General features: G+C 31.3%; 1 protein-coding gene across 5 annotated transcripts in view; it reads right to left on the bottom strand.

Moving 5' to 3' along the window:
- Nucleotides 1-9,669, bottom strand: part of LOC109546386 (sialin) — a 16,146-nt gene extending 6,477 nt beyond the window's left edge. Inside the window, exons 1-9 of one of the 5 annotated variants that reach the window (XM_048669123.1) lie at nucleotides 9,537-9,669; nucleotides 9,163-9,302; nucleotides 8,710-8,792; nucleotides 6,232-6,452; nucleotides 5,835-5,994; nucleotides 5,500-5,699; nucleotides 5,309-5,393; nucleotides 2,359-2,579; nucleotides 453-599 (exon numbers count right to left, since the gene is read on the bottom strand). In XM_048669123.1, coding sequence (XP_048525080.1) covers nucleotides 453-599; nucleotides 2,359-2,579; nucleotides 5,309-5,393; nucleotides 5,500-5,699; nucleotides 5,835-5,994; nucleotides 6,232-6,452; nucleotides 8,710-8,740 — 1,065 coding nt within the window. In that variant the 5' untranslated portion in view covers nucleotides 8,741-8,792; nucleotides 9,163-9,302; nucleotides 9,537-9,669. Of the gene's footprint in view, nucleotides 1-452; nucleotides 600-2,358; nucleotides 2,580-5,308; nucleotides 5,394-5,499; nucleotides 5,700-5,834; nucleotides 5,995-6,231; nucleotides 6,453-8,709; nucleotides 8,810-9,162; nucleotides 9,348-9,536 lie in introns of those variants that run through there. The other 4 variants (XM_019917336.2, XM_019917338.2, XM_048669122.1 and 1 more) reach the window with 4 other exon arrangements.
- Between the last annotated feature and the right edge of the window lie 371 nt (nucleotides 9,670-10,040).

The raw sequence follows: 10,040 nt of genomic DNA, 5'->3' as shown, positions 1-10,040 counted from the left end.
ATATTTTATTACACTTTTAATTTTATTACTTATGTTTATTAAATATAATTTGAATATCTTAGGTATGTCAGGAAGACATTTGATGTCTAATTCAATATGAAAAGACACCTGTCAAATATTTTTTGTAAACAATGCAATTATCGTTGAGTGATAATTGCACACTGTGCAATTATTGCTGTAATTTTTCGATAATTGCACACTTCAAACTGACAGATTATCATACGAAGGAAATATTCATTTTAATTATAAAATGTCATTCGTTTTCTTTGGTTGATATTTAAATGACGTTAAAATTTTTAAATAATTATTGCGCTTTGCCTCTCAATATTTTCTTTATTGATCTAATAATTATCGAATTAAATTTAACGCTACTAGAAACTTCCTTCCGATAAAATCAACATAATCTTTAGTTTGAAGTACTTTCGGATCAATTCCGCGTCTTCCATACTTACTGCTCTAATATTCCAGCCATGTATAAACTTAAAATAGGTCGGAGCTTGTGTCATGAGAGTGAAAAGCCCCCATAGGCCGCCCCATTGCGCCAAAATGTTCATCCAAACTGTGCGGTTTCGAAATATTTGTGCCCATGGGACTGGAGCCTGAAAAGTAAAGTTTATTGACGTTAAATTTAATTAATATAAATCAGGCTTTCATTCATTTGGATTTGTTTCCGTTTCTTAATTATGACGAGAATTTTCTTTTCTATAGGTATCCAAAAACTGTAAAATTAATTTCCGTGCGTTTGCCAACAATGTAAATGTGAAAAAAATGTACGGCGTTTTTTTGCAATTCTGTTGTTTTATTAGTCCTCAAAATTAATGTTTTGTATTTTAAGAGTTTTTAGTTTTTATTAAGTTTTACAAATTTTAATTAAATGTTCGTAAAGGATATTTGCTATGCACAATATTGAAAGCAATAAAGCATGGCGATCTGAGCCAATAGATGTACACAAAAGCTTTCAATTATGCAACCAACCCACTTTCCGACGAAGTTATATTTTCTATTAAATTTTAATAATTTCTCTACTTATTAATAAAGCGTGTCGTTTAATCCTGGTGTAAATTTTACAGTGGATTTTAGCGTAAACTGTTTTGAATTTCCGATATTACGTGCATGTCATTCGGAATTTCAACGGTGTGTAGGCTTTTCATAGCTTATCTATGGTGTGGTAAACCTCAACAATTCCACGTGCAAAACATCATTCAGTAGCTCAGATATTACACTTTCATGTGGAATCTCTATAACCAGTAAACACAGTCAACATTGTCGTTAATGCCTGTATCGACTTACAATTGGAAACGAAATTCGTTTTTTATTTAGATTTTTTATATAGATCTCAAATTGCTGATTACCCACAACACACTTATTATTACTTGAAATTCCATGAAGGTTTTAAAGGGACTTGAAGTGTTAATTCTTACTCTTTCACACAAATATGTATTTTCAACCAGATTTTCTTCGTAAATTAATATTTGGATTTTGCTCACCACACAAGAAAGCCAATACAAATTTCAAAAAGACTACTCAAAATTAACTACGACTAACACACGAGAACGATTTCTAAATATTTTTTGTTCAACCTACAACTAACTTTCTCTATGGGTTACGTTATAAATTGAAGAGGCTGTCACTAATGTTCAATAAAAATAGACTGAAATATTTTTTCTCCACTTATCTTTTCTCCAGCTTGAAATTACCCTTTGATGGATAAGAACAGTTGGGTTTATAGTGCAAGAATGTTAGAGTAGATAAATATAATTTAACAATTTTCCTGTTTATCTGTGTTGCTGGTTCTAAAAGCGTAAAAGTTGGTTCTGGGCTGGCTTCAATACAGAGTCGCATTACTTTATAAGTATACGTTTTCTTCCAATTTAGCAAGACTCTATATAACAAGCAATTTATTGTCGGTGAATATTGCTTGAAATATTCAACTGAAACATGCGTTTTGCATTTTAAACAACGTCTTCATTTGTCAACGAGGAATATAATGTTTTGTTTAAAAAGTTCTTATTTTTCCTGGAGATTTATTTTAGTGTTATTCGCTGCAGTATTTTACAATTTGCTCTGAATGCTCACATATAACAAGTTCTTGTTAAATTATTAAGCATACGCAACAGGCTAATTTATTACCGTCAGCTTTGAGACTTTGTTTCTTGTTTATATAGGTGAGGTAATTTATAACGAAACTAACTTCTAGGTGACATTTTAGTAGGTAATTAATTAAAGATCGTTTTGCTACTTAGGAATAGAGAGACCATGATATAGCAAAGGGTTTAACAACTGATTGTACAGAATAACTTGTATTCAATTTAATCAATTTTTCTGGTGCCTGCTAGTTCAAATCTGTATTTTGCTTACCCTTTTCTTGGCCACGCTCTGTCCTAAACTTTTTAGAATGTAGTTTTTCTCGTGCTCCGAAATTCTGGGGTGCTGACTAGGACTGTCATGAACCAAAGACCACCACGCGATGAACCACACGGTACCAAAAGCACTGCTTGCATAAAATACATACTCCCAACCCCATTTATGAATAATAAAGCCGCATATTGGGTATGTAATTGCTGCGCCCACCGAACTACCTGAAAATTGCAAAACACAATTTTACTAAATATTTTATTACATAATAAGTGCTATAATCGTGAATATTTTAATAGCGAAAAATCGCATTTTAGAGCATAGAAAACGGTCCTTGTGAACACGGTCCATACGCATGTTGTGGGAAAATACGGTCAGACTTGGGTTAATATGGAATGACAAACGATTTTCATTTTCATATCGCTCGAGTCGCGTTTACCAGCAAATATTTGCGATATTTTCGCACAAGAACGGAATGCCATTAATGGCCTGAACAGATTGAAAATTATGTTTTGCTATCCAAGTAATGTACAAATTGATTGGATAAAAGAAGGGACAACAAACAATTTCGTAACAAAATACGTAACGAGTAAAATATTGAACATATTTTTCTTTTTTTATGCACGAGCAATTTAAAGGATTCTATTGAAAGTTTCAAAACATCGACTAGAAATAAATAAAAGATACTGCGAAGGCAACCAAAAAATTTCCAACAATTTCCCTAAAACGTTTTCTCTAGGTTTGTCAATTTATTTTAAAGTAAAAATTATATAAGATTTTTTCTTATTAATAAATCTTTTTTATTCTAATGAGTTTCAATAGATATTAATAAAAATAATTTATGTACTGCTGTTATGGTGTTCTATTCAAGGAACCGAATATAAATCAAATACTATATTAAAGTAAAATACAGCAAATATGAGTCAAAACTGGTCAGCCAGACCCTTTTTTAGAAATATAATAACAGAAAAAACAGACATTGTACAAATATTTTCTAACCGTATTATTCTGGATTGCCATTAGATACATGACATGAAAAAATCAATTTAAAGTTTAATATTTCTTTCGTACTTTGGGGCCAGCAAACACAAATTTTACGTTGATTTCTACTAAAAATATGTATATTTTTCAAATATCACGAACTTGGTGGATCTACTTTCTATTAAATCACAACTATCTTACTTTAAATGGAATGCTATGAAGAAAAAAATATCAAGTTGCTATTTGACCTACTTGTAGATTAGAAGTTGGGAATTTTTATTGGAGAACCTGAGGTTGCGTTCAAACGTTCGGTCTTCGACCAACAATTACAAAGAGCGCAAAAATCAGAATGCATCGCTATTGAAACGAAATTTTGCAAGAAGTTCAATTCATGTATTTGCTATAGACAGAGAAAATATAAATTTTATTCCTACTCAGAAAAAGATGTTGAGAATTTTTATTGGAGAGAAAAATTGTTAATTTTTAGACCAACCTTTACAAAGATCGCAAAATTTTAGATTAAAGTGTTTGCCGAAGAAGGTAATAACATGTATTTTTTACTAGCTTTAAATTACAAGTTGAGATTTTTGGACGGAAAATATCTGGGTTTTTGCTGCGATTCGGAATTTGCGATTGACTGTGCTTAATTCAATGCAATTTAGCGGGCTTAATAGAAAACGTTGCACTTATCGTAATTCAAGTGTTGCAACTTAATCGCCCTCATTATAATGAAAATATCTTTCAACTTACTGTTATAATTTCTAACTTTTAAATTTATTAAAGCAGGCCTGCTTTAATAAGTAAGCTTTGATCAGTTTTCTAACTCTTCTTCTTTGCCATCGGTCAATTGAGAACACAACGTTCATGGTGCACATGACCAGTATCTTTTATTTTTTGAAAATTATTTTCCTTAAAATGAAACAAATTCTGACCAGAAGTTGAGCGTTCAACTAACTATGGTTGATTGCTGCTAAGCAAATTAGTATCCATAATGATCAGTTGCACCTCATAGATCTAGAATTTCATGTAGAATTAGATTCTCAAAAGTAAAATGGAGTAAAGTACAGTAAAAAATATATAATGTTCGGTCAAGAATCTAATTTTCAGTCACTCTGTAGTGCCGAAAATCTTCTTGATGGAACCTAAGTTCAATTTAAAAAAAATAAATCCTCGAAATAGACCCAAAATAAAGCCGAAGTTCAATCAGTTGCTCGGATGAGAAGCGATTAAAGTATTTTCATTTATTGGCAATTGCAGCCAACAAAGAAAGTTTTATAGGATTTATAACCTAGATTTTAAAAATGAATAAATTAAACAAAACAAAATTGGACTATATTTTAGGAAATAAGAAGTAAGAACTTTTTCAATTTCATACATATTATAGGTATGTATATCCTTTCTTAATTTGAATTTAATATTCCTCAACATGAAGCGGTATGTATGTTTCCATATTTTCAAGCATACAATAAGTCAGTGGCAAATAAATCGATTTTGGTCAATTTTACTGGGTCTAATCGACAACATTATTTAGAATTTAGCCCACTGAAAAGCGTCGAACCTGCCAAACGGGTTTTAAAAATATTGTTTATATTTGGAACGACGCATTAATCCTGTTATTTGAGCCTTTGTATCGAGCAGCGACTTGTCTGGCTGAATATTTTATTCCAGTATGGGAGTGTGTAGAATATTGTCCAATTTTTGCTGATTTTTGTGAGGCGCTTAACATTTTTAAGAACTAAATAAAACATTCCCGTCATTCATTTTGCCGCATGTAGACGTGCACTGGATTGAAGGAGACTGAGCAGCGAATACTGAGTAAGATACTAAAAATGTAATCTGTTTGAAGTTTTTAGAGGTATATAAAATCTTTTGTACTCATAAGGCACTCATTTACATGAAATTGGTGCGCGTAAGCCAATTTTTCTTGCAATGCAACGCCAAAATCGCTGAACTAACTGAACAACAATCTTACCTAAATATGAAGTAACAAATTTGCTGCGTTCATTTGGGGGTATCCATCTAGCAGTCATATCATGCATAGAAGGCCACGCAAATCCCTGGAATTAATTCGTAACATCACTATCAGAAAGTTCATAAATCAAAGCTATTACTTTTTCAGTGAATGTTGGTAAGTAATTTGTTTAATTAAGCGGAAACACTTACACACAATATGCCTTGAATTAGCCGTAACGCCATCAGTTCCGTGGACCCCAATTTTGCAAAATATGGAATGAGGAAACATAGTAAAACGCCGGCAAAATTGGATAAACCAAATATCATTTTGGTACCATATTTGCTGGCAAGTAAGCCACCTGGTATTTGGGTTGTCCAATGCAGCCAAAAGAAACTCCCAAGCACATAACCTGAAGTACAAATATTAGTAAAATATTTAAATTTTCAAGCAACTATTCATTTAATATTTTCGATAATATTACTTGGGGTCTATTCTGCAAATTTACCGAATTTTTTCAGCTTGATTAACATGTACTTGTCATTACCTTGAATCTTTTCATTCCATGCAAACTTTGCTTCATTTGGGTTTTCAGACAATGGATGTTTTAAAGCCGTAAAAGTAATAGAACTAAATGGCTCCGTTGCTGCAAATTCGGTGCTCCAGTTTTCACGCGCAAAAGATGAAATCCGTTCAGTAGTAAGTCTCTGGAAAATATGATCGGTGTTTCAAATTTATGGGAATAAGCTTTGTGTAAAATATGCTTGCAGGGTTTTGACAAAAATGCAGTTTCGAAAAATTTCTCAACTCATTCTGAATTATTGCATTGAAACCAATAATTATTAGCTTCCGCCATCTCTTCTAAGTTGTATCTTTTATAGATATTCATCTCAATTTCCATTAAATAAAGCATCTTTATGCGAACTGAAGCGTTTTAAACCTACCAAATTATTCATTGGGAAACTTGAGTCCCATCTTTGCGTAGCATTAAAGGTCTGTTCAATTGCCAAACATTCGCTAGTCAGGGAAATATTATCTTTCGGTTTGGCTTGTATCATTGCAACAATCGCTATATTTAAGTTTATTCTGATCATATAGTTTACTGCAAATCCTACGAATACCAGGTACCATAAGACATCTCGGGCTTTGCAGCATTCTTTCACTTCTGAAATGAAATAAAACGAATATTAGTTAACATCGAAACTGAATCAGGTGTGCAGCTGAAAGTTTTTCCAACAAAGCGATTTGTCTGAGAACTTGCGAATTTGCAAATAATGTTTGGTTGAAGTTTAACTTGTAACTTTAGAACCAACCAGAAATTAGTGATGGCTTCTATTAAATTCTTAGACAATTATATAAGTGATAGCGCTGAGATCGATTTTGTAGTTAGCATTTCTGACTTCACATCTTATAATTAAAAAGTGATGGATATTATTTTCACAAGCAATACTTGTGATTTTACGATTTTACATAATTGACTTGTCCTGTTTCTAAATAGATTTTTCTTTAATTTTATTAAATCATTTTTTTTGCTCTTCAATTTTTTCAATTTAATAATCACATGTAAATATAACGCTCATGCTACACAATGCCTGATTTTTCAAATTTGGTTCTCGTTTGTAATTTTTTGAATAAAAAAACATTGTCATAACATAGGTTTAAGCATCTCAAGTGCTTCAGTCAATTACTCCCATTAATATCTTAAACTATCTTTTAGATAATTCGATGGTTTTGACGATGTGTAAATGTGAATCGTTTTTAAAAATAATATAAATTGCTTTAGAAATATATATTGAGAGTTCATTTCTACACAGCCAGCAATAAATATGCCCAAATCTACATTTAACTGATTTAAGCAATTACTTCTATGTGTTTGCTGTACTTTGCTATTCTCATTAATGGCTGAAAATAGTTGTAATTTTCTGAAGATAGTTTACATAAAACATAGAAGGATTTTTGGTTAACATTGCCAAATTAAATTTTCTTACCACACCCATTACTGTTCTACTAAAATTGCATTTATCGGTAAGCAGATAACGGATGGAAGCATGCTATAAAATGTTGTTTTTATGTAGGATTTTATGTAGGATTTTAATATTTTTAAACGATTGAAATCACTTTTATTCACTTTTCGTTTTATATTAATTACGTAATTACTAAAATCACAAAAACTTTTATGAATAAGTTTAAATTACAAACAACGCGTGTTATTTCCGCCATATATTCACACATTTTTGTTATCTGCTGTTGTTCGCACTAAATATCATTATTTCACTTACGAATATAGAAAAATTCTTATAACTGAATAAAAAAGTTTTTCACCGATGCCGTTAAAACTTGAGTTTCTAATAAATTTTTCGTGAATTTCTATCAATATCTTAGAAACTTGTACAGCTTACGGGTACGGGGAAATACGGGTTCCTTTGTAAATACAACATGTGTTCTTTTGAATCGTTGATATATTATTTAGAGCTGCATTAGGTGAAATCTGAATTTCATAAATTTGACATTTTTAAAGGCTAGCTTATATTTTTACTGCAAATTTTAATTTGGGATAATATTTTGATCTAAAATCGAAGCAGTGAAAACATTCCTAAAAACTTTTCCCAAAAATACTTTTTTTGAGCAAATCTCATCAAAATGGATAAAAAGGGCTCTCGTAAATATCTAATAATTTCATTTTAAATTTTGATGAGTCTATTGAATAAAATATAATTTTTAGACCACTTTTTCAAAGATTTGCGACTACATTGGGAAACGCGGAAGATAGAGATAAACCTGCATAAGTCTTTTTGGGTGCCGGGATCAGATCAGCATTGTTTTCAGTTCAGAAATATTACCATATTTTTCGAAATATGAATAAATCATTATTATCCTTAAAAAAACTGCTTTCGAGGTTGGTAATCTTTAATATCAACATTTAAAATCAACATAGAGGAACTTCTCGTAACAATTAACGGACTTATTTGTATGAATGCTCGTATCATTGTCTAAACAACTTGTTCTCAAAAAATCGCTTATCTTTAAATCTTTGTAAATTCCTCATGTTGACTAAACCGAACTCTATATGCACGGGAGTGTTCAATAGTATCTGCGTCCATTCTAAAGACATAGAAATAAAATGAACCGTTGACAATAATACGAACAATTTACTCTGTAACTCAATATTTTAAGATTAAACTGATTATGTAAAATGGTCGAAAGTTGAATGAAACTATCAACGCAACATGGAGTTTTCATCACCTACTCTAGAAATAGCAGGTGCATTTTTGCATTTCGTAATTTTTCGGGTCTTAATAACAATGTTGATGAACCAAGGATGAAAAAACTACGAGCTGGCTTAAAAAAAAAGAACAATTCTTGTTTTCTGACATTACTTGGTCAGTTCGTTAGTTGTAATACACTAATCATAGACTACTTACCTTCCACAATTTCTTGGTCTTCCAGGCCCATTTTGAGTCTCTGTTGAGACTATCCAAACCCACTTCTTGAACCGATTACTTCACTGCAACATTATAAACACTACCGCTGAATTAAGTTATTAGAATACTTATTAGAATGCGATTTAATTTATTGCCCTGAAAGAAGTAATTTGTTTTCCTTAGATTAGAGAGCTACTACTCATAGTAGATGTTCACTTCGTATCGTTGAAAAGAAGAAAATATACGATCGTTTACTTGTCCTAATAAGTACTACTGTAACCAATGTGATATGCCAGTATGCCCAATACTCGTCTGATCATTGAGTTATGTGCACGTGACTTCTTATCGAGAAACGAGTAATTAGTTCTTAATGTATGTTAGTATTGTGGAAGTGGTAGCATCTTAAGGGTCTAAACTTAAACATTCTATTAGCATAATGATAAATTTCGGTACCTTAGATAATAAACCCATTCATCTAGAGTCATGGATAGCCCAAACTATTTAAGCTGTTAAGGGCTTATTAAATTCTCGTTTACTTTCTTTAAGCGTTAATGCTCACAATTCTATCTGTGTCGACAGTATGTTGATTATAACTATAACATTACGATTGTCTTCAATACTTGATGATTTAAATCACGAAACATTTTCCGATGCATATTATCATGTATTATGGATTACGTTTATCTTATATCTATATTATTAAGCATACACACACACAAATCTGGCCAATTATAAACATTATTATTATGTCTCATGTTTTTAGAAAATACTCCGATAAACAGCTTATTTATACTCTTAATTTAATGAGTGTAATAATAATGTGTTACCTTAGCATCCAATTATAATATTGGTTTTTAGAGGCCATATATAAATAGCATGGCAAAAAACTATACAATTTCGATTTTCAAGCCAATTTTTACACTTTTTCAGCGTTGTAGCAATGTGGTTTGAATATCAAGCTACGTTGTAATATCCTCCCTATTCAATGAGATAAAAACAGATAACAGTGTTTGCATTTTCTGTAAATACATAAATATTAAGACATTGTTTCACACAGGCACAGTAAAATTATTTTTAATTGTTTAGTCCACCTTTGTCATTGCTAGAAGAATACAATAATGGGAAAGTTCAGTGCCACTCAGCAAAGCATGCCCCATTAATGCCAGTGCTATATTTTTGTTTAATCTGGATAGATGTTTGCTTACCTTTTTCGATAAGCTGAGCACAATAGCAATTTAAATTAAAAATCATTGTCTGACAACGCGTACTTTTGCAATTTGTTAACATTTTAAGTTTGGAGACTTAGATGTTGTTAAAATCTTGTTTTGGAG

The sequence above is a fragment of the Dendroctonus ponderosae genome, unplaced genomic scaffold (assembly GCF_020466585.1).
Source record: "Dendroctonus ponderosae isolate FM_Combo_2020 unplaced genomic scaffold, Dpon_F_20191213v2 Dpon_F_20191213_8, whole genome shotgun sequence".
Classification (NCBI taxonomy): domain Eukaryota; kingdom Metazoa; phylum Arthropoda; class Insecta; order Coleoptera; family Curculionidae; genus Dendroctonus; species Dendroctonus ponderosae.
The sequence above is the reverse complement of the archived record's forward strand: the minus strand, read 5'-3'. Positions and strand labels throughout refer to the sequence as shown.